This window comes from Hippichthys cyanospilos, chromosome 16, assembly GCF_059441005.1.
Source record: "Hippichthys cyanospilos isolate Australia breed blue-spotted pipefish chromosome 16, RoL_Hcya_1.0, whole genome shotgun sequence".
Classification (NCBI taxonomy): Eukaryota; Metazoa; Chordata; class Actinopteri; order Syngnathiformes; family Syngnathidae; genus Hippichthys; species Hippichthys cyanospilos.
In genome coordinates, this window is record NC_142384.1 from 13,848,295 (window position 1) to 13,873,632 (window position 25,338).

Consider the following 25,338-nt stretch of genomic DNA (forward strand, 5'->3'; position numbering starts at 1 on the left):
CACTATTTTTCTACATTTATCAAGCTTAGCTTTAAATCATAATACCAATTGTAATGTCATCAAGACAGCCCAAGGAAAACAATGGGAAGATGCTAATCATTTTGTTTTTTTCTCACTAATAAATAATCACTATGCACCACCTCATAAATAGATGATTCTCCGTATTTAAAGAATAGAAATAGAATAACATTTTAATTTTGAATCTGCATTTTTGTGTTAAGTTGTATTGTCTTGGAGTGATGATCTAAAACATAAGTGTGTTGAATATGCAAAAACATTTCGAAATCAAGAAGGTGGGCGAATTCTTTTTTGCTGACGCTTCTGACGTTGCGCTTCATTTATGTATACCGGCATGCCGTTGGACCTCCCCTCCGATAGGTGTCGACAAAACGTAAATCCGATCCGGCGCGCACTGTGCTACAAACCCAACATCCCCACGCTGTGCTATTGGCAGTGTGGGCGTCACTGAGTAATTGCCCGCAGATTTCTCCGCTCCCATTGGATACCAACAATGGGATCCGTGTGAATCGAGAAAAGGGGGAGCGGTGGCCAAACCATCGCCGAGCCGAGCGGAGCCAGACGGACTAAAAAGGAGGAGAACCGCAGCCCGCAGTTGCGTCGCAGCCTCATAAGCCTCGCGCTCCCTCTGCATGGGCTAGCCGGCAAGCTAGTAAGCTAGTTTAGCTTCGTCCGGGTGATACCCGCTCCAGTTTGCGTATCCTCCCGCACTTGTGCCCTCCAGACCGGCTGCAAGATGATGAAGTTTAGATTTCGAAGGCAGGGCACCGATCCGCAGAGGGAGAAGATAAAACAGGAGCTCTTCGCCTTCAGCAAGGTAAAGTGGCGGAAGGAGACAAACTACAACTAGTGATCGTCAAGTCTCAGTTAAATGAAGCAAATCGTTTTCGACATTTTTTACTGGTTTACGGGCTTGACCAAATGAGCTGTGACCCCCGCGGTTTGTGCTGTGGCGCAAGCCGGTGGGCTTTGTTGATAACTTGTGTGCCGCTGCCTTCAGTTGTTTGCTCGCGGTAATAATTGGCCAAAGGCCCGCGTCCCATATGAACAAGACCGAAACTGATTTACCAGTAGAACTCATTAGAATGATCGTCATCATTGGAGATTAGCAGGATTAAACTGTTGAACTGTGTAGTGATCTATCCCAATTTGTGAGCGTCAACAAGTCATTTGTGACCTGACTAAGTGCCAAAAAATGCATTATGTTTTATTTATCTTTATGTTGTTCACAGTGTCATCACATCCGCACCCGTATCCCCAAACCAAATCAATCTTAATGGCCATTTTATTTGTTTTGGAGTAAAAACAAAAGTGAGTTTCTCCATCTAAACATCTAAAGACAATCCTAGCAAAAGAGATGATCCATTTTGGATCAGTAACTCAATAATATAATGTATAACCTTTTCTGGTTGAGCCAGTACGAGTCATGAGACGATATCAGAATCTGACGGTATCATAACCTTGAGCAAAAAAATCACTGTATCACAATATTGAAACATAAATACAGAAATATATAACTTTGTAAATTGCCAATTTTCAACACGATATCTTGCCAATCTGCCTAGTGAGTACTGATACAAAATTGCATTATCTAGCCAATACTTGGCCCTATTTGAAAGTGTATGGCAGCCATTCTCAGGGAGCAATTTTACAAACGTGAACTTGAAATTACATATTAGAAGAGTAGAAAATTGCCATTCGTATTCTAGAATTTGAAGTAAAATGCCATTTTGGAATAGGTGTGTCTTTATGTTATGTTTTTTGTGTGGGAACAGTAACTATTCAAATTAAATACTCATACGGGTATCGTTCTAAAAAAAAGTGGTATTGAACATCCCTAATCAGCACTATAATGTGGTGTTGAAAAAAATACCATTTCAATCTTGCATTCACTGCATCTAATGACATATAGTAAAATATCTCATTTGATTTTGTTTTTTCGGCGCAATGTTGTCCATCAAAGATACTAGTGGTATCGGTGACTACCAAAATTTAGTATTTGTACTGGTCTGATCAAAGTGATATAGAACATTCCTCATAAGTATATTGTGCTATCTTATTTTTCATTGTCTCAGCCATACTTCTAAAAAACAAAAAGTGGTCAAACTAAACTGAAATGACGATTATTTGTAATTACTTGTAAATTCTCTTCTCTCAGAGCTGATGTCCCTTTGTTCTCTTTTTTGCTTGTGTTGACCTTTTTTTTTTTTTTTTTCAAATAAATGTGGGCATTTTTATTTTTTTTTCAAAGGCGGATATTACATTATAGTTTCAGCAAAGTTGTTGAGGCTACGCGAGTGTTCCTGGAGTGATTGTTCAATGTACGGCAAATGATTTACACTTGTCTGCCTTCTATCCGGTTGGTTGTTTTTACTCTGTTGCGTTGGAAGATTTCAAATTAGAGGTACTAGCTGGCCTTTTTTGCTGATGATTTCACCCATGAGCTACTGTCAGGTAATACTGAGTTTTAATATATAACAAAAAGTGATATTTATTTAAACATTGTCCACTTTAACACTATTAGCTGCTACTTGTTTCTGACTAACATTTCCATGGTGACGGGACACAAAAAAATGTCGCAGCAGTCTGAATTGTATTGATGGCCTTAAATCTTCCATTTCAGTTGAAGGTAATCTATTGTGCAAAAACAAACTGCCTGAGTTTTACGAAAGCCTTGAACCTCTCAGTTTGCACAGCGTGTCACCCGTAGAGTAGAGCATGCCATACAGCTGCCCAAACGTATTCACATTCAAATACACAAAATACTGAACACAAGGACACACAGACTTCAGTTGTAGACCTTAAAGAATGTGTATGTCATTGTGTGTGTCATTGCACTGAAGCTCAAGCGCTTTTAAGTTTCTAATTTCCTTTATTAGAGCAAAGCCTCCAAAGTCAAACGCAATTTATCTTGGGCTGGTCAATTTTTTGATCCTTTTTTTCAAAACAGATATTTGACCAAACATTACCGCACTGAGAATCAAATGAAATCCTAACTGCGTAATTGCGTTTAAGGTTCCTACTCGGTGTCTTTCAAAATTGTTTGTCATGGTCCTGGTCAATAAAGAGTGGGTTGTGCTGTGAAAACAAACAGGCTCGCACATACTTTTTAAGGTCAGACTCGGAGACCAGCTGCCACAACTGACACAGAGGTGGTTTCTCAACAGGGGTTTGTGCATCTCAGACCCTTAAAGACTTCAAGGTTCATGCTTTATTTCCCTCCTTAAATCAAAGAAGTCCTCTCCCAACACTTAGTCACCGAGAAAGCCGTCAACCCATAAAGCAACGCTGCCATTTTTGAGGATTCTCCATGAACTTTATAAAGGGTCTCCTCCCTTTCGCGATGTCTCAGTCTGACCTGTGTAAACAAAAGCAGACATGACAGGGTGTGTCCTCAATGTTTTGCCTGAAATAAAATGCATTTGGTCTCTCATTTACGGAAGCGTCGAAAGAGGCTTTGTGCGTATGCGTGTGGCTCGGTTGCCATGTCTGAAACAGTTGCTTGTTGGTCATCCACCTTTTGTTGGAAAGATGACCATAAATCTGTGTGTTCAATGTTGTCTTCTATGGGTCACTTTTGCAGACGGTGGAGCATGGATTCCCACATCAGCCCAGCGCGTTGGCCTATGACCCCGAACTCCAACTCATGGCAATTGGCACGAAGGCAGGAGCCGTCAAAGTGTATCCTTACTCCAGGTTGAGTTGATGCATCCGAGCAGTTCACGTGGGAGGTAGGAATCGGCATCGAGTACAGGCCGATGAATAGCTGTCAAGTGTCTCTTCAAAGTACTATCAATTTTCAGTCTTAGCTATTGTGAATAATAATAATTGCATTATGATCTGATAATATTCCCTTGTAGCTAATTCATTCATTTAAATCGGCCATATTTAAGCTTTCAAATGACTCAAGTTGGACTGAAACGAGTCATTTTGGTATCTCCGTCAAAATATTGAGGACAATTTTTTCTTGCTGCGGATACCTGCTTTTAAGTGTGTGTCAAAAAAAATGTCGAGCCAATCCCACCCACAGTTGTACAATTTTACAACAGTAAAACATGCCGAAAATGCAGTGAGAAGGCACCCATTAAAATACTTACTTTAGCAGATAATATATTGTACTGCGTTCATTGAAATGCTTGCTGTGCCTACTGATCACTTAAATGTGCTTTTTCAGCACATGGGAAATATTTGTGGAGAGAGATTAGTCTCAAAAAAGGTGTGCTGCCAAGTTTGAATTTAATTTCAGTTAAAATAAATATCGATCATCACCAGTCTAGTATGTTTTCATATTTCATGTAAATATTCATGGTACAAGGAGGAAGTAGGTGAACCCTTGGACTTAAAAACTTGCTGAGCCTCCTGTCCTTTGGCAACAATAATTTCAAGCAAATATTTCCTGTAGTTACAAATCAGACATGCACAACTTACTTCAATAAAAGTGAGTTTCAACTTTGCAAGTTCGAGAAGTTTGCGTCCCAGGGTGACAAACTCCTGGGTTGGATGGATACCAGTGTGATCTTTTTGCTGTAATGTGTGCTGACTCAACTGACAGCTAGAACCAACAATATTGGATCTTAAAGGAAAACAAACACAACATAATCAGCCCATATGCAATTTCACTCATGGAACTTGAGATCCCCATAAATGCATTGCTTTGGTTGAGGCCAAGTGAATTCTAGCACCCTACCAAATTCCTTCCTTTTGACATAATAGACGTGTTGATTTTTGTGTGGTGGTGATCGCTGGCCCCGTTACCGTGGCGGTTTTGCGGTTAATTGTCTACTAGTTTCTGATTCTTTTGCCCATTTTGTTTTCAAGAAATGGGATTTTAATAGACCATCCAGGAACAGGTCAGATATTGTGCCGTGTGGTTTCTTCACATGGTGCTTGCATATTTACAGTATTTTGCAAGTGTGTGAGGGGCAGGGGAAAAAAAACCGGACCGAGCAGCATGCCAATGTGTGTGCACAGCAACTGTACAATCGTTTGGCCAATATGCACTCATTTATCATTGTGTGGGAAGAAGCTGTGTTTGTGTGTCCGTGCATTAGACAAGAGAATCAGCTCTTTGAAATGCAGCTTTTTAAAGTGCCAGAGAGGAGGGGGAATGAGCAAGACAGACTGGTGGTACCAGGCAATTGGAGTGAGAGAGAGAGTGTGATGGAATGAGCAATGGCGGAATGGAGCGATGCAGATAAATAGCGGCCGTGTAGAAGCGCTGTACTGTATAAGAGCGACAGATGGGAGGAAAACGAACTCCAGCTCTCTTCTAAAATGACTGATACAGCAAAATGCCTGCACGTCTTCCTCATTTTTTAAAAGTCCCAGCTGCTGCAGGAACTTCTGGAAAGTCAGCGCAGACTGCTAAGCAGACAAAGTTAAAAAAAAAAAAAGTACACCCACAGGGAATCTGGAAAACTTGAAAATGTGTCATTTTCATTCAATAGGCTGCCATGCCCCACCTGCAGATCCCGATGGCTTTTTATACATAAAACATTTTCATTTTCAGTACTGAATATTCCAACCTATTGCAAAAAGCTAAATGCTTCTTGACTAAATGCATGCAAATTGTCTCATGATATTGGGGAGAAAGCACAATCCTGTATTGTGTTTTTGTGCAAACAGCAGTGACCAAGAAATTTGAAACTTTTCAGTCATGTCATTGTCACGCATTCTTGTTGGCTTAGTGGCGAAAGCATCATGCTCAACATAGTTCACAATGATGTGATTAACTGAATTGGGCAAAGTAATGTTTATTTGTTGCAGATATGCTCCTTCTCGTATTGTACCATGGCAGTTTTAATATTGCAATATCTTCATTTATCATCACTACTAGAGGAAACCTGCAATCTGTTTCCTGTGGCGGTTGACAATTTTTACGGTTTTATACTTTGCATTGGGGCAACGTTGCGCTTGAATAAACGGTGCAGAAACATCTGAAATGCATTTTTTGAGGTGTAATGTTAGGATAACATGTCAGATGAAGCAATACACTCCGAGTCGTAAATCAGCACAGTGTGCAGTAGAAATTTTGCAGCAACCTGAGCTAATACCACACACTTAACCAACCGTGTCAAATAAAAATATGGCAGAGATCACACACCCCCTAAACTCACAGCAAAACAATCAAGTGCATCTCGTGAGCTCTCTGCTGGATCACACACTTCTAAATTTTGTTTCATAACTGCCATATTTACATTCTTCAATAATCTCAGACTCTCGGACATGGGCTTGACCTGGAGGCCCATGCTAGCGTACTTGTTCTCTTTTAAACTGTACAGTAGTACCAGATGTCTGGATCACCTGGGAAAAGGGTTCTCAAAAAGCTGGCGGTGGACATCTATGCTGAGTAAAGCATTATAATATTTACTGTATGTTGTTGTAAACTTGCCATTTCTTCCCTCTTGTTCCCAATCATACGCTGAAGGATTTTATTTCGCTCACACGCTTTGTGTTTACAAAGGCAGAGTCGTATTACCATCCAAATTTTCTGCCTCAACAACAGTCTGGGGGCTCGGAGAACAAAGTGGGGCAATCCAAGTGATTTTTTTTTTTTCTGATTCAACATACGATTGTGTGCATATGTCAAGAGAAATGGAACGAGAGATAAGATGTGGGGGTGGCGGGGCAATGTCGAGGACTCCCGTCTCCTGTCGTGGAATGTGTGCCCTGGGTTAACCCTCCGTGTGTGTGTGTGTGTGTGTGTGTGTGTGTGTGTGTGTGTGTGTGTGCGTGTAGATCTTGAGTAAGAGCTTTGTTGCACAGTCTCGTCTTAATAAAGGGAGCTTTTGAATCGGTTTCCAAGACAACCAGTTGCCTGGGATGAAGTGCACTGACCAGAGGACTTTAAAAATCTCCATCTCAGCACATCGGACAAGAGGGTTTTGCTTAGCCAAAGATTTTATGCTTTCGGGACTGGACAAGTGTAGCAAAGTTTGATTGTACTGTACCTTGAGCTGTATGTGCTGAAACATACTAAAACTTTGTGACTGCACTTTTCTACTATCTGTGACTAACATCCTGAGGATGAGCTCATGTTTACACAGTCACAGAACTTTGATGTTGTGCGCGGCTGCACCGTAATTTGTAATTTAACAGACAAAAGTCGGAAAAGTTGCGTACTCTGTAAATGAAGATTGGCATTTTAAAATGGTTTTTAAGTGTGCACTGATTTGAATAAAGGAAACATCTCTTCAAATTGACATGTTAATTAGGAAGCTCACTGAGAGTGCAGATCTCAAAGGTACAACTGGTTCTGAGATTTGGTTTCCAACAGCGTATTGGAACTAGATCGGACTGAAATCCTATTAGCGATTAAATCCCATAAGCCAGCGGTTCTCCTAGGAGCACCCATGGGGGTACGTGAGATGTCTTAACAGGGTTTCTGTAGGTATCAGAAAATCTTTTTCATTTTCATTCATTTTTTCCCATTTAAAATCCCCATATGCCAGGAACAGTACCGTTTTCTTTGCAAACTAAGAGAAAATCAATTAGAACATAAATTATTTAAAGTACATTTTAAATTTGTATGCTTTTTTTGTCACTTTGTCCTTTTAGTTATTTATTTGAAAATCCAAAATGATTTACTCGGATTAGGATTACTTGGCTGAAAAAAAAAAAATCACACGGCCTACCACCACTGGTATAAGCATCCTGATCCGATGAGATTTGACTGAGATATAGATCATAACGTGTTCATTATCTTCCATGTTAGATGAAAAATAATAATAAAAAAATCAAAACCCAGAGTCGATTCTGGCGAGGTGTCTTTTAAAAGGCGTAGCTTTTAGATTTCATGTGTGTAAATTATGGGTTTGTAAAAAGATGGAAAAACGTGGCATTTTCTGGGGTATTGCAAAAGATTGATGTCTTTTTGTAGATCTTTGCATAACTCTTGAGGCTTGGCTTCTTGATTTCCAAGCCAAGTATATCTGTTGCATCTCTGGAAAGTGGGACACAAGAAATCCCAGTCGAGGCAAAAGGATGCAAATTAGATGAGGATTGCGTCTCTCGTGGGTGGGTGGAGTTGTTTGGCTCGCTCTTAGGCCAGGCCGTCATTCAGCAAACATCTCAAAAGTTTGGTTTGGTGTCAGAAAGCCAGCCGATGTTTCCAAGTCAATTAAAAATCTGACCCTTTACAGCCGAGTTACTTTGTATGGATGTTTTGGTCATCTTTTTACAAAAATCCTGTGTCTACCTTCCTTCCTGATATCCATATCGTGTGTGTGTGTGCGTCTGTCAACGAGTGTGCTGCCTGTTGTGTGTGCGTGGAGGACAATGCCTTCTGTTTGTCTGTATTCAGACCGTGAAATCGCTTTATCCTTGCTAACACTCTTTCTGCATCACTGGCCGAGTGTGTGTATGTCAGAGGGAGACTTTCGATGATTGTGAGTTGTGTAGAGCGCCATTGTTAACATTTGGGGGGTCATGCAAAGTACCCGATCGATGAACAGTGCGCCATTCAACAGGTTAGCCACGATAAACAAGATGTAGGAGACATCTCCCATTCTTGATTTTAGTTTTGTTTACCGGTAAACTCTGCCCTCTGTGCTTGTTTTTGAGAAAAGTGGATTTTTTTTCTTTTTTTTTTTTTTTAATTACTGCCTCGCTGATATTCCCAACTTGTCACATATGATCGGGCTTCATTGCATTGTGCGCACTTGCCTTTGTTTGAGGTCTCTGATGTTCTTGGCAAAGATTCTTAGCTTGCGCTGGCTCCTTTCATGTGTCACTTTTTTGAACGAGTTTGATTCCCTTGAATTAAGCACCGTTTATGGCCTGTTTGAAACGTGAATCAAGGGACAATACGACTAACAGTTTTTTAATGAATTGATTAAATGGTCAATTATTTTTTTGATTAATCAGTGAATCATAACATGTTTTCATTTGAATGCCTTCATTCAAAAACATGATGCTTATTGCTTAAAACATAAATTACGTTTGTTACTTCTTTGGGCTGTAACATTTTAGAAAATATGCGAAAATACTGATCATCATTTCCCAATGGTAATGCAAATTGTTGAGATTATACACAAAGGTATTGTGTCTAACTTTTTCAGCGTGTGACAGAGAACGAAAACATGTTTACTGTCTCAAGCTGAAATTCTGAGCATTTGACAATTTTACATTAAATATAAGTTTCCTAAAAAAGGAATAAATTATCAAGTCATTGTAGATTACTACATTTCTTTTGCCGTTTTCAGCAGTTAAAAGGATTCATTTTCCGTCTTACATTTTCCACTTGCTGTTGACTGAAAATGGCAACACCTGGCTTTGATCATGTGACATTCACAAGCTGAGCCGTGATTGGTCGCTGCCTGAGCCTTGAGCACGTGTCATTTTCAGTCTGTGAGCAATGTGTTTTTAAGGTATTGACTGTACTTAAAAAATAACTATAGACAAAAATATTACTGCTGAAAATGCCGCCAAAATTGATAATCGCCTGATTAATAATCTATTAATCATGTATTTGCATTAATGAACCACTGATGCATGGATGTATTTGACAATTGAGGAGTTGTAGTGTGGAAAATACGTTTTTGAGGAGGGAAATGACTGAAAGACATACACAATGCCATTATGGTAAATGAGGCTCCATCAATGACATCATCACCGATTCCAGGAAGCATCTGCGGAGTGTTATACTGTTTGTGGACCGCTTGTGGTTGTCACACTTCAGCTGCGTGTTTGTGTTTCTCTCTTTAATCGACCGTTGCCTTAAACACTTGTGCTCTGTGACATTCACTTGACACCAACGGCCCGCTTCCTTTTTTGAAGTGCTGCCGACCAGGACGGTGTCAATGTCTGTTTCAGGGCTCGCCGACCTTTTTGAAACTGAGTGCAGCTTCTTGTGTACTGAAGTATGGAGGACTACACTGATAGTTTGATATTCATTTGTGTACTGAAAAGTATGGAGGACTACACTAATAGTTTGATATTCACTTCTGAAAAAACAAAAACAAACAACAACATACATTTCCCGAAACCAAAACCCAATTTGCTCAAACAGTACTTTATGATTGAATAGGAGTTGTCTGATGAGGTAATGTATTTTCCACACTATAAGACGCACCGGATTATAAGGCGCAACTTCGATTGGCTCAAATATTTTACAAATAAGAGGCGTGTATTGTGAGGTGCACAGAATAGAAGCTACAGCAGTGGTTGTGGTTGCATTAAGCATCCACTAGATGGAGCTACGCTAAAGGGAATGTCAACAAAACGATCAGAGGAAAATATACCTCGTTTACATTAAAAGATTAAGATCAATCAAGAGTTGAAAAGAAAATAATGATGTTTCAATTAAATATTACACTTAAATCTTTTCTCATCAAATAGCAACCAAATCCTTAGAATATGTTGTTTTGGTTTAAAAACAGTTTCTGGATTCATTTTATAAAATCACACTTACTTTTACAAAATGGGGCGAAGGAAAAAGGTGGATATAAAAAAAAAATCTTGTATACTACCAAATGTTTAGAGACCTGGAACTCTCTACTGTTGGATAAATATATATCTAAAATACTGAAATAATATCAAAAATTCTTAGCAAGCAGCAGATTGCTTCAAATTCTCAGTGACATTCTTACACTGTTTACATGCCATGTTTTTTTTGTGTTTTTTATATCAGTTGTGCTTGATTCACCCGACGAAAATTGCTCTTGATTACATACGCACAGTGGTGTTATTTGAGACATTTGCGTCAGCTGGTGCTGGAAATTACTAAGAGCTTTCTTTGGCACTGTAATGACCTCTCTAGCATTGCATTAAATTTGTATTTTTTTCATTGGCTTTACAGCTCACAATCACTCTTTATTTGTCTTGGTCATGGGGTTCTCACATTCACATCCAATGATAGTGTAAGTTTACAGATATGTATTGAATACAAAATGTGTTGTGTTTTTTTTTATATCTTCTCAAAGTTATTTGAGTTCATCTTAACAATAAGCTCAGTTATGGGGCACCTGGTGTGGAGTTCACAGGACTACACAAGGACACCACTGCTGTCATACAAATTCACTTTCTTCCTGGACAGGTAAGCTCAAAGCCCTTAATGTCATGCTAATATCAATACTTTATATTATATGAATATTTTATGGTGTTATGTCTGTCATAGGGCCGCCTGCTGTCACTTCTGGATGATAATACCATTCACTTGTGGGAACTGACTGCCACAACCCCCAGGCAGGTGGGAGGGGTTAAGAGAGAGGGCGTGGTCAATTTACAGGAAGTGGGCAGCTACAGCCTTCCGGGAAGACCTGGCATTGAGAGCTGCAGGTAATGATCAGTGTTGGTTTTCATTTATTTTATGTGGAATGTTAGAGCATTTTGTCATCTTTAGATTTGATCATGGAGAAGATGCAGTTGTTTTGTAAACAGTGGCAGTTTTCTACCAAAAAACAAGCATGTTAAATTCACCTTTTTTTAATGCCATCATTAAGGTGCTGACACTTTATGTCATAAAGAAACGGTAAAGAGCAGAAGCACTTAAATCCCGTCCTGCTCCTACTTAAGATGGAAATTACTTTGCCGACAGCGGTCCGAAGACTCATCTCGCCTCTCCTTTTTAACTTCCAGTATCACACGAGTGACTGTCCTCCTCCTGCCGAGGTCATGTGACCTTCTCTGTATCGGAACAGAGGGAGGTGGCGTGTACTTCCTGGATTTGCCCAGTCTGTCGCTGAAGGATAGCCAAACATTGCTCCTGGATCGGGTCACGCAGAGGTGAGACCCTGTCGCATGACTTCACAATTTTTTAAGGTCTACTTTACATATTTGGTCATTATCAGCAGTAAAACACTCATTGCAATTTTCCACTTGCTGAGACTGAAAATGACATGTGCTCAAGGCTCATTTAGCAACCAATCATGACTCATCTTTTTGATCATGTGACATTGGCAAAGTGAGCCGTGATTGGTTGTTATCTTGAGCATGCATGATGTCATTTTCAATCGACAGGAAGTTGCAAAATGTGATGATATACTTTTTAATCGTACATAGAAATATGATGTAGTTATCAATTTAAGTGAAATGAAATATTACTTTTACTGACAACAAATATGATGCCTTTTTAATAATAACGTGATGTCACTTTCAGTTGACAACAAAGGAAAAAGTCATTTTTAAAGGTGTTAATTGTACATGAACATTTATTAACTTTTAACATATTCAGTTAAAATCAATCTTAATGTCTATTTCAGTCATGGGCAGTGACAGTTAAATTCTGACATTAGTTCGAGATTAAATATTCCGTTTTTACAGATACATTCATGTAAATTGTATGCTTGTTACAGTGATTGGAACTAAACTGTTGATGGATTCTTATTTCTATATTTTCATGTCAAGGTAGCAATGTTCATTTTTATCAGCTTTGGCGATGTCGCAGTTTTATGTGACTGTCTGCCTGATCCAGCAAACCCCTCATTAAGCAGCCTCGTCGAAGGAAGTGGGCAGGACAGAGGCCTAATGAGGACCTTGATAAGGATATGTGTGTGTGTGTGTGTGTAGAGGATGGGAGGTTTTACACAGTGAGGCTTTTTACCAGCTGCCAACACGTAATGTTCCGGTTGGGGAAGTGTTTCAGCTGAATATACAACACGGAGATGCGTGCACACACATGCAGGCTCATCCCCGAGTCCCTTTAGCAGGATGCCGGATTCCCTAAAAATACTTCCAAAGACAATGGAATTCTGTGTTAGGGAAGTTTCTCCGTCTGTGCTTCCGGAGAGGATCTTCCTTGTTGAACCTTATCAAAGCAACTGGATGTGTGTGTGTGTGTGTGTGTGTGTGTGTGTGTGTATGTGTGTGGAGACAAAGCGAGACTTTGCTTTCTTTTTGCAATGAGTGGATCCAGCAAAGATCTCCGAACTACTATGTTTTTATGTTCTTCCTCCTGCACTGTCCAACCACTGTTTCCTCCCACTCTCCTCCCTGTCCTATGAGGAGAGAATCCTACAACATCTCGAGGGTGTGTCCTGTTGAACATTCCTCCGTTGCCTCAGAGGAATGTCTTGTTGGCGAGGTGCAGCGGCTCACAATCCTGCTTATTATCGACCTCACTAGTGTTTTTGGAGGAGGAACCTCAGCTAGTGTTCACGCAATGGCTCCATAATGTACATTCAGTTTATGGTTTGAAGTTATGCTTGGTTGTGCTTTGATAAAAAAGTGTTGTTGCTGGATGCTTTGCATTTATGTGGTAGGCTAAGCTTGAGCTGCTTCTTTGGTAAGCAATCTCCTTACAAATAATACGAATCACTATAAACGTGCCAATGGGGCTTTTTTTTTTTTTTTCGATTTACCACTCGTCAGACTGACAACTTTCACATGCATTTCCCTGTTCACATCTTCCTTCTGTTCCTGAACTTGCTCTCAACCACAATAGCAGCCTATCAGGTTACGCCAAGCACAATGGCAGCCATTTATTGTCCACTTCTGGGTGTGATCAAACTTGCTTGTATGCAATGTAATTTCTGTAATGTATCGTTTGCTATTACTGTGCATCATGGGATCATTAATCTTAAGATAATGTTGACAGTCCATTTGCTTTTACTTGTAAATATTTAGTCCCTACAATGCAAGGCTACAGATAAGTTATGTTTCTGTTAAACAAATATTCAATGTTTTCAGCCTGCCAGACGACTACAGATGTGGGAAGTCATTAGGGCCAGTGGAATCTCTTCAGGAGCATCCCCGGCAAGCGGGGAAAATTCTAATCGGCTACAGCCGAGGCCTGGTGGTCTTGTGGGATGTGGGCAGTCGGCAAATTGAACAACTCTTCCTCGGCAAGCAGGTACTAAAGCAAGTGCCTGGTGTTGTTTAACAAATGCTCAATTAAAAACAAAAAACTTCATTATAAAATTCAAGAGGTTTAATTCTGTCTTAATTTTCTTTGGGGAACATTATTTTTGCTTTATCTGCCTAAAAAAAATGCAGCCGTTGTTAAAGTTAAACCTTTTCAAATTTCTGTGTGAATAAATGCTCAGTCACAGATCAAACTGGAATTTGCTGCAACAGAATTTAAATTTATTATTTAACGTGGTTTTAAAGTGAAACCTTGTTTGGTGCAATCAAGCCTATGCGCCTGAAATTTGTCGCAAAATTTACCCATGCAATACCTTTCCACATAAATCTTCTACAGCAACTGGAGAGCCTGGTGTGGGAATGTTCGGGAAACCTATTTGTCAGTTCCCATAGCGATGGTGGCTACTCTGTGTGGGCTGTTGCCAACGGGGATGGCAACAATCAGCAGCCGGTGTCTTCTACCATCCCATATGGTGAGAAATACTCGTCTCTGTCTGTGTTTAACAGCTGGAATACTTTTGTAAAGTGCATAGTAAACTTAATAGGCAATGTGCAATTTTTAATTGTGATTTGCTCCATTTGGTTGGCGTTCATATTGGAAACCAAAGTGGCCAGTCAAACTGACGCTAAAATCATTTGAACGATCTTTCTTCTTTCTATCCAAATATTGCATCGCAAAGTGCTTCCCACAATTATGTCAACAGAGAGGAGGAATGGCACGCAAAAGCGTGACAGATAACTGTCAGGAAACGCCATTTAGTAAACACACTAAGGGTGGGGTAAAACTGATTTGAACAAAAGGAATTCAATATAAGAGCATGAGCAATAAAAATCGTACAGTATATGGGGGGAAAAATACTTTTTAGTTTGCTGCGTAAATGTCAAAGCACTTATTGAGGCATTCAAAATGTTTTGTGTGGTTGCTTTTTTCCAGGTCCTTTTCCCTGCAAAGCTATTAACAAAATACTGTGGAGGACAACACATACTGGGTGGGTAATTTGTGCTACAAATGACTTTTTAACATTTTTTTTTTTTTTTTTTATGAATTCATCATTTTATTTTGAAGATGTGAAGATGCACACAAAGATTGGAGGAAAAACTAACATGAACTCAATTGCATTCTTCAGGTTGCCATGACAACAAATGAACAATCAGGTCTTTCTGTTGTTTTCCTCTGTAGTTCACCAGTGTTGTTGTACAGTGGAGGCATGCCCAGAGCCAGCTATGGGGACCGGCACTGTCTGACCATTCAGCAGGACAAAGACCACGTCACCCTGGACTTCACCTCCCGGGTCATTGACTTCTTTACAGTCCACAATATTGAGCAGGAGAAAGGTCAGGGGACTACCAATCATCGAAATGGCCACGCTTTGCATTCACACTCTTTAAACCTTCTTAATGCTTCTATTCTCTCTCTAGAATTTGATGACCCATCTGCCCTGGTGGTCTTACTGGAAGAGGAACTGGTTGTCATTGATCTCCAGACTCCCGGTTGGCCTTCAATGCCCACTCCTTACCTGGCTCCTCTCCACTCGTCAGCCATCACATGCTCCTGTCACATAACCGGCGTCCCTCCAAAACTTTGGGAAAGGTTGATCAACGCTGGCAAAGCGCAGCAAGGCCATGAACACGCACCCAGGGTGAGTGGACGTCAAATGACGAGCTTTGCTGTCAAAGGGTAAATATGACCTCTAGGAACTGAATATACCTTTATGCAATACAGCAATGTTCAAGGTTCTTTTAGTATCTATCTAGTTCCTGGTGGGTCTACAATGAAAGGAAAACTCCAAAATTACACCACCACTTCTTTTTTTTTTTTTTAAATCGATAACCTTGTACCAGCGCTATTGCAATGTACTGGCCTTACAATATTGGTGTAGTTTCATTCTGTAAATGTGTTTATTTGAGGATTTTGGAATTTTTGACTCCAGAAAATCCAGAATGAACAAAAGTATCATAACCTGTATGAACTTTTAATACCAAACCGCTCGTTGTACTTTTACTGAAGTAAAATCAGTCTTGTCATTAAGAATGTGAGCAGGCAGGGCTTTTCGACTTACTTCTTTTTGCGCTCGTGCAACCAAGGCAATGCTTAAAGTACGTCACTGAGCTGGAATGTTAATTTAGAACATCTCAAGACAAATGAACGAGAATAGTCCAAAGGTTTTGAGGGCTGGAAACTGGTGGGGCGACAGTTTTGCTGAACAATTTTGTATTTTATTGCTTATTTACAATCTGGTTATAAAACACCTTCAAGTCGAACTTGAGTAAAACTGCAATCTTGTTTTCAATGTTCAACTCAATTCTATCATTTTGTCTTGTTCTCATATTGGCTGACAAGTTTCAGTTCAAAATATCAACAATTTTTTGTGGCAGCACAAACCGAGAACGACGGCACAGTTTTAACTGTAACCGTACTTTTGACCCAACCTGTATTTGTTTCGGTCGCATTTTAAATCTTAGCTGTGAGGTGCATCCAATCCAAAACACAAGTAACGTGTAATTACCTCAGCAAATGAATTTTGGGACGTGGGCTCAGTCTAATCTTGCAGTGATGTTCAGCCAGCTTTTAGTGAACCCAGAGGGCATTGCAAAGACTTTGCAGCTTTTATCAGCTGTTTCATCAGTGGCGAATTTGCACAGACACTCTCACACTTGGGCTCTCATAAATCAGTCCACTTTCTGTGCAAAACCAAATCAGATGCATACTTGTTCATTTGATCATGTCTGTGAGTTAAGCCTATGCATTTTGATCTGCCGTCACAATAGTGCAATTAAAAAAAAAAAAATCTGCATTCTCCAAACTGGGGTTCCTAATGTACTGTTTTTGTTTTGTGAAGCGCTGGCCTATCTGTGGAGGGAAAAACCTGGCTCCTCCACCCAAACAGCAAGAACTGCTTTTGACAGGGTACCTGCACACTCGCACACATGCACAGACACGCTTGGTGATTTGCAAATTGGGAATTCTCTGTCTCGACAAATTGACAAATTCGTTTTGAAATGTCCCAGTTTGAGCCTGAAGCTTATTTATTCGGGAGCATTTGCAAGCGGAGGTTTTTCGACATCTCCGTGGCAACGATTCAAAAGCTGATGCCACAATTTAAACAGCAATCAGAAGAGAATTTGAAAAAGATTCAGACAATGTACACTGTAATCACTTTTAAATTTGATTATCACATGCCTAATTGTTGTTTCAAGAAACACACACATATTTGTGGTATGTGTTCTTATTGCGAAATGTGCATTTCCAGACACGAGGATGGCACCGTGCGTTTCTGGGACGCGTCCGGGATCGCGCTCACGCCACTGTACAAATTGAGCACGGCCAACGTCTTCCACACAGACTGCGACCCCTGCGACGAGCCTCGGGACCCGTGCGATGACCCCGACATGCAGCAGGAGGAGGAATGGCCTCCCTTCCGGAAGGTGAGAACGGAACGGATGAGAAAATGTTTTTCCCGAAAATCGCGAGCAATATGAAAATCAAAACAGTCCAGCTCACGTGCACACACTCGTTGGCCTAAATTCTCCATCTTATTGGTTTCACGTGTTTGGTTTTCAAATGGACTAGCCATATTTTTCCTGTTATTTGAATGTGATTCTAAAGCAGTGCTTCTCAATTACATTTTGCAAAGAGGAAAGGGAGAGAGAACCCCCCCCCCCCGATCCTTTTTAATTTTAACAAAGAAAAAAGCAATGTAAATCATCAAGGGCATCGATTCACATGACAAAAACAAAGCCTTTTATCTGGGGTAGTTCCCCCCCCCCCCCCCCCCCCCCCCCCCCCCTCTAATTTAAAAGGACTCTAAACAAAGGATGTTGTGCTTGAGAACAGGGGTCCTCAAATGGGAGTACTTTTCAAATCAAGAGCAAATTGATTGGAACATGAAGCAACTGATTTCTGAATGGTATTATAGTTATTCCTTTGCAAAACATCGCTGGCCTTTATTTAGTTAAGTTTTATGCAAATGTGCTTTGTCTTTAGTGACAATATTCGAGCAGATGTGCTGGAAATAAAACACAATCCATCTTCTGGAGTTACTGAATAAAACATGCTTAAGAGATAGTGTACATCTATGAATGTAATTGCAAAGTTTAATTAAATAGGCACAAATCGAAGAACACTTTTTTTTCTTTCTTCATCCCGAATTTTTTTTAAACTGGTTACTGGGTACTTCACTTTGCTAAGAAAATTGTTTTACAGGACGTACATCATTGAAAAATTATTGTTTGTTGGATACAAGTGCACTTTTCCAGCTGCAAGATTGATCTGCTCTCGGTGTTGACAGAAAATAAAGATGGAAGCGCTTGGTTAATATTTAAATTGAGTGCTTGGACATCATTGTCAAGACGTGTGTGGATTGCGGTTAGACTAGCAGAAGACATTTCTCCTGACCAGACTGCTGAAATGCACTCGGTGGTCTTTGTGTCTTCCTATGCAACACCTGTCTGCTGTGTTTTCATATTTCTTTTTCTTCCCACGCACTGGCCTACATGCAAACACACGCTTATCTGCTGTATCCTGCGGTAACTGCGCTGCATGTTCAGGAATGGGGCCCTCAAACGGGATGAGAGTCTTTCCCTTTTTTCCCCCTCCTTTTCAGTAATGAAAACCAGACCCATCACCCCACTTCTTTTCATTGAGCGACTTCCAGGAGATTCTACTGGAATTCAGTGTGTGTTCAGTTTGGGAGAAAGATTCATGTATGTTTTCCTATGAGGGGAAAGAGAGTGTTATTGGATTAACGTTGCTGTTGAATAAAGAGGTGGACTAGAGTCTCCTAAGTACATTCTGGGGGGGAAATCAAGTTTGCTTCTTTTTTTATTATTTCCAACTTCCAGAGGTTATAGATTACCTAACTGTTGGTGCGTTCCAGCTGGCTCCTGTCTGTGCTCTCTTTGTATTTCTGGCCTCTGTCCTGCCTGCCATACACACACACACAAATGTCTCAATAAATGTATTACATCGCAATGGTTTCCCGAACAAAGTGTGTCTGTGTCTAGGTGGGCTGTTTTGATCCGTACAGTGACGACCCCCGCCTGGGCATCCAGAAGATCAGCCTATGCAAGTACAGCAACAAGTTGTTGGTGGCAGGCACTGCTGGCCAGGTATATTACGCCATTATCAAAACAATATACAAGTCACGATTCTAATCCTAATCTAATTTATGCATTTTAATGCCGTTACGATAACAGTTCCTATTCATTTATTCATTTCTAATTCAGATCGAATCAATTGGAACAAGAAGCAATTTATTTGCGATAATGTGATTACAGCGCAGCGCTGTCGATCTAACCTGCACACGGAAAGCATAAAAAAATGAACTCCAGATTATGAACCGTCAGATGTAACTTTTTTTTTTTTTTTCTTCCTGAGTGTAACAGTAGTTTTGTGGGAAACTTACAGTAAGCGATAGTCCTCGAGAGACCGTTTTGTTATCCTTGGGTTACGTTCAAACATCTCCACCGCTCTGGGTTTTGTTGGCAATGAACAGTTTGACCTGTTCAATATTTCAACTTTTATTGCGTAACATTTCCACTTGCTCGACATCCAGCGGACCTTGGCCGCGTTACTAAACGTGCCTGCGTGTGTTCCGCCTCCGTCAGGTGATCGTGCTGAGCCTGAGCGACGAGTGCTCGGACCACACGGTGGACGTCTCGGTGGTGGACCTGCTGCAGGACAGGGAGGGCTTCACGTGGAAGGGCCACGACCGGCTGGAGCCGCGCCTCAAACCCGCCCCTTTCCCGTCGGGCTTTCAACCTCAGGCGCTGGTGCAATGCATGCCCCCGGCTTCGGTCACGGCCGTGGCGCTGCATGCCGAATGGAACCTCATCGCCTTTGGAACCAGTCATGGATTCGGCCTCTTTGATTACCATAGGAGAAGTGCCATCTTGGCCAGGTATTATTACGACACGACTACCGGATTTAAACTACGTATGTTTCCGCTACCTGGACAAATGTGTGTCCTTTAGATGTACCTTACACCCCAATGACTCCCTGGCTATGGAGGGTCCTCTATCAAGAGTCAAATCCTTGAAAAAGTCCTTAAGGCAGAGTTTCAGGCGGATCCGCAAGAGTCGAGTGTCGGGCAAGAAACGCACCATCACCGCACCCACAAGCAAGGTGATTTATTTATTTATTTATTTTTTGCACCGCGTAACTAACGACGGAATTAATACGATTCGATGTACGGTGACAATAAAGATGTTCTATTCCAAAGGTCCAAGAGGCCAACGCCGCCCTCGCTGAGCATGAAGAAATGGCTCCCATCCAGCGAAGAATTGAACCTCGGTCGGCGGACGACTCGCTTTCGGGAGTTGTTCGATGTCTGTGCTTTGCAGACACGTTTCTGCGAGATGGTGCGTTAAGTTGATTGTTTCAATCCTGGGTGTTCAGGGATTTGTCACTAGCCTGGCCTTATTATCGCCCAACTTGGGTTGACTTAGTAAGGGCCATAACATCGTCAAATATAAATATATATTTACTTTCAACCCCTCAAAATGTTCAGTGGCATCAGCCCCATCTGTACATATATAATTTGTCTTAGGAGGTTTGGTTGGGGCTTATGGAGTCCAGGCTAAGCCGATCATCAAAGTCATTGAAATGTGTGCAAATGTCATAAGTTGGCCGCTAGCGCCACTCAGTGGTTTTGTCATTCTAGTACACAAACACAGAGAATTTATATAACTCCTTTTGTCATGCAAGATAATGCATTCTGGGAACCGAAAAACAATTGTTTCCCCAAAGCAACATTTTAACTCTTTTAATGCCAAGCGTTATCATATTCACTCATCTTTCAAGGCTGACAAAATATTGTATGCTATGTCTGTAAATATGGGTGGTTTCATATGAAAGATTGATTTCCATTCTTTACTTTGAATTGCATGTAGGTAATATCTGTGTTATATGTATGAAAACACTGCCAGCCAATGGTCACAGTTATTACTACAGTGCTCAGTTGGTAAATATAAGTCAAGGGTGTCCGCTACTCTTCATAAAAAACTTATTTGACGAGAATGTTATTATTATTGTTCCTACTCTTTTAAACGACGAGAATTCTTGTCCATGGCACTGAAAGCGTTAACTATTGGCCTTTTATTAGCAAGGAGTAAGTATGCTTGCAACGTGTGTTCTGTAAATAAAAAAGTGTTCCAGCTTCTCAAAAGCACCGACTGTGTCCCAGGCACCCACCATGGCCCCACGCTGTGGGCCGGCACCAACTCGGGCAGCGTGTACGCTTACGCTCTGGAGGTACCCGGCGTGGGCTCGGCGCGCGGTCCCGAGCGGGGGATCGCCGGCGAGAGCGGCGCTTGCGTGGAGGCCGTTTTGGGCAAAGAGATCCAGCTGATGCACAGAGCTCCTGTGGTGTCCATCTCCGTGCTGGATGGACGGGCGAAGCCTCTGCCGGACCCTTACGAAGCCTCGCAAGATCTCTCCATTGCGCCCGATATGTCCAATCCTCATTCTGTGCTCATCGCCTCCGAAGAGCAACTAAAGGTAGCGACTTTTGAATCGCATTTTCCGTAGAAGTAGTGACATTGTTTATTCCTCTCTGTCCCTGTAGGTGTTCTCTCTCCCGAAGGTGAGCGCCAAGACGAAATTCAAGCTCACGGCTCACGAGGGCTGCAGGGTGAGAAAGGTCGCCCTGGTGGTCTTCAGCTCCACGGCTCAAGAAGACTACAGCGAGCACACGCTGGTGTGTCTCACCAATATGGGTGACATGCACCTCTTCAGCATACCTGGCCTCAGGCCACAGGTAACTCCAAAACCTCATTCTTCTTCTTTTTGTTTTCTTTTTGAAGCTCATCTTCCCTACCGTCGTGTCGGTTTTAGGTGCGCTACGACTGCATCCGCAAAGAGGACATCAGCGGCATTGCATCGTGTGTATTTACCAGGAACGGACAAGGTCAGAAGCAAACGATTAAGGATGAGATACAAATCGCACGAGATGAGATGGATCAGTCTAATAATTCTTGTTTGTGTGCAGGATTCTACCTGATCTCCCCCTCGGAATATGAACGGTTCTCCTTGTCTGCAAAGGTCTTCACGGAACCACTCTGTTCTGTTGCACTGGAGCGACTCTCACAGCCCACACTGGCCCGGTAACACACTATTAAAGCTCGTCACAGATTTCTAGAAGCTCCTCCCCCAAACACTTAAATATTCTAACAGAAAGTATTATTTTCTAACAAATGGTACATAGTTTAATAGACTCATTTGCAAGGCATCATCAGGCTGCATTTTAGAAATGCTGCCACCTGCAGGCTGCTGGTAAAACTAAAGAAGGAACAAAAATTCTATCTGCCGCAGAAGTCAACTGTGTGTTCATGTTTCCTCAGCGATGGCGCCACGACGCTGCCGCAGGCCAACGGAACACACAAAAACCAGATGGGAGAGGCTGAAGGTATTCCATGACCTCCTTTCCCTACCTTTTTTGTGTCCGCCATGTTTTGTTCTCATTCACTGCCGTGGAACTCTGAAACTACACCCAAGTAGGGGTCCCCTCTGGTCTCCATGGTGACCATTCAGCACGCACCAATTGTCTCCCCCACTCAGTGTGGAGGTTTTGCCTTTGGAGGCCTCCGTCATGGTTTTTGTTAATTTTTGGACATAAACCTTTATGCATGCTGGCAACGGTTTTCATTTTGTCCACATTATATACACTTAGATTTTAATATAATTTACTAAAATTGAAGTGAGTGGATATAACTATTCATTATTTGTTATTTCTCTATATGGATTAATTATAAACATTGTTTGCCTCTGGTTAGCGATAAGTATTTAGCGCGCAGAACAAGTGAGCTGTATGTCAACACGTTCTTTGGCGTATGTGTGTGTTTTTTTTTTTTTTCTTTTGAAATACAGTCATGGTATGCCATGGTTCCTGTGGAGTAACTGGATATACCCAACTTGGTCGACTTTCTGCTAATATGATATAACAGGAGACAAAAATGTAATCATCACATCGTTGACTCAAAGCTCGGCGGCAATGTTGCTTCTTGTTCCCCGGCAGGAAGATCGCAGACCCCCAGCTCGCTTTCCTCCCCCATGTCGGACACGCCCCTGGACTCCCCTCTCAGCTGCGCTGACATCACTCTGGAATCCACCGGGGAACTCACCGTGGAAGACGTCAGAGACTTCCTCACGTAAGCGCACGATTGAAAGCGCCACTTCTTCAAACGGTCCCAAAACGCAACCCCACAATGAACTTTTCGGGGTTTGCCGCGCAGCACGGTGGACGAGGAGGAGAACAACCTGAAGAACATTCAAGAGGAGGAAGAGCGCCCTGCTGGCATCCTCATCAATTAAACAGGTGATGATCAGTCAACATCTTCAGCGACATACGGTCATCGTTGCATTCGTTTTGATGCTTTTTTTGTCCCGAAATTCATGAAACCATACATAGTAGATTCTAAAATATATATTTTCAAATAAGAAAGGCTTTTAAGGAGCCCTCGATTTTTTAAGTTTAGGTGCTACGGCATGGCATCAGATTGTCATAGTTAAAATAGTTTTATGGAGCACAATTTGAATAGTAGTAGAAAAACAAGCCATATTAAAATTTCATTCAAAAGTTGGTCAAGTAAATTTGGTTCAATTGATCTTTTTAATTGAATAATATGATTTTAAAATGATAATGTATAAACTAGCATTTGATTCCTAAACATATTGTCAATTCTTTTCACAACGTTCTTGCATCGCTCACCTCGTGATTGCTTGGAAGAAATAAGATCTGCTTTGATCATCAACAAATGTATATACAGGGTTATGGTATGGATTTATGCCTTACTCGTATAAAACCGCGGTAACCGGTTAGCGTACATCAGTGTAAAGAGATGAAATAATTGGCGGTTCACGGTCTCATATTGGCACCGTTTTGCAGGGAGGGCCTCAGGTGGTCTCTGGATGGACTTGATTTGAGTGCTGGACCACAAACATCATCAAGTCCACCGTGAAGCCCCTTCCCCCATCGCTTTGGGTATGCGGGATTGCTCGGCGCCTCAAACTTCAAACACACATGTACCGGCTCCACTTAACATAGGACTGACTATTAACTGCTCACTCTTAGCTTTCATTCCGGAGAGGTAGGCGTGGCGTGGCGTGGCGTGCGTGGAGATTTCCTGCACAAAACCAACACTGACAATAATATGGTACAGGTTGGAAGAAAGCCTTATATGGAAGTTTGCGCGGCTGGTTTCGGAAGGTTTTTGTTCTCAAGACTGACGCTTTTTTTTTTTCTTTAATGGTTTTCGGCAAAGTGAAAGTTTGACGGCGGCGCTGAGGTCCTGAGAATTTTGGACGCTTGAGAATCGTTCATATACTGCCACTGTACACCGTTGTGATTATGACAATTGCTATGACTGAGCAACATGATTTTGTTTTATCTTTTTTTTTTTTTTTTGCTCCCATTTTTCCCGCAGAGGTTTTAATGGGACGTCTTGTCGAGTAAGGAAAAGTGGGCTCGAATGTGTGTTGGATAAGTGTAAGGACCGCGCCCATTTGGCTTGCGTTTTGGTGCATTGTGGGTAATGTATGCTGGCGGCAGGCCTTACATCACCAGTAATGTTTTTCTCTTTTTCGTCAAACTTTTACTGTGTAAAAACAAATCTATGTATACATACGATGTCTTTATGTAAGGTAACATGACATGAGTCACATGTTCAAGCCTAAACAAACAAACAAAAAAAAAGCTTCCAGCATCTTTTAATCACAAGCCTAAAAAGGGACCTCACGACTAACTTATCTAGCTCAACAAGTAGAAATCCTGTCACTTTTACGTTTTTTTAATGATTTTAGTTTAGATTTGTGTTTTTGACTGACACAAATCATTAACCCATTCATGCTACAGCTGGCACAGTTTTTTATTCGTTATGATTTATTTTGTCATTCTGTTTTGTGATATTGAATAGTATTTAGCATTAGCATTTCAGCTGATGGATTGTGAATGTTAATAAAATGTACTCTCTAAGTCACCTTGTTTTTGTTGGATTATGTGCAACAAAAAGAATATTACGGTAGTTTACCTTTAACCTTGTGGCAGTACAAATTATGGCAATTCCTTTGATTTTATTGTTTTTTATGATATAAAAGATTCAAATGTCAAAAAAATTCCAGCAGATGGTTAAAACGTACAATTTGGAAATGCGACGATTGACATTTCTATGTGATTGCAGCTGGACGTGCGAGATTTTGTTTACAAAAATAATAATTGTCCAAATTTTGGACCATATAAAACCGTTATGATTACACATTTTTAGATGTATTTTAATAGGATTCATGACATTGATTTTACTGTGATTTTTGCACCATCCCGTTGAGCAGCAAACTACGTTAGCTAACAGAAAATTCTTTGTTGACTTGTTTCACCTCAAGACAGTAGGTGGCGGTAGAGACCAGTTAATGCCTATGTCTTTAAGTGTTATTGTCATGTCAGACTGCAAAGACAGACCCAACCAATTTTCAACTTTTTTGTGGCGTTAATAAATTTAACCTCCATATGTATGGATAGAACAGATGCC

At 41.1% G+C, this 25,338-nt stretch overlaps 1 protein-coding gene across 3 annotated transcripts; it reads left to right on the top strand.

Annotated features, from left to right (window-relative positions):
* The first annotated feature begins 454 nt into the window (after positions 1 to 454).
* Positions 455 to 24,792, top strand: llgl1 (LLGL scribble cell polarity complex component 1). 3 transcript variants are annotated; one of them, XM_088436058.1, is made up of 24 exons: positions 456 to 835; positions 3,602 to 3,699; positions 10,972 to 11,053; positions 11,135 to 11,295; positions 11,596 to 11,742; positions 13,645 to 13,807; positions 14,156 to 14,291; positions 14,753 to 14,807; positions 14,999 to 15,153; positions 15,238 to 15,458; positions 16,659 to 16,726; positions 17,070 to 17,244; positions 18,823 to 18,927; positions 19,426 to 19,718; positions 19,792 to 19,942; positions 20,040 to 20,178; positions 21,003 to 21,316; positions 21,384 to 21,575; positions 21,653 to 21,725; positions 21,807 to 21,921; positions 22,159 to 22,223; positions 22,833 to 22,965; positions 23,050 to 23,132; positions 23,703 to 24,792. In XM_088436058.1, the coding sequence occupies exons 1-23, from the start codon at positions 755 to 757 to the stop codon at positions 23,126 to 23,128; spliced, it is 3,201 nt and encodes a 1,066-aa protein (XP_088292184.1). In that variant the 5' UTR covers positions 456 to 754; the 3' UTR covers positions 23,129 to 23,132; positions 23,703 to 24,792. The 3 variants fall into 3 exon arrangements, with proteins under 3 accessions (XP_088292183.1, XP_088292184.1, XP_088292185.1); XM_088436059.1 differs by lacking the exon at positions 456 to 835 and adding an exon at positions 2,315 to 2,472; XM_088436057.1 differs by having other exon boundaries at positions 455 to 835; positions 14,999 to 15,458.
* Positions 24,793 to 25,338: the final 546 nt, after the last annotated feature.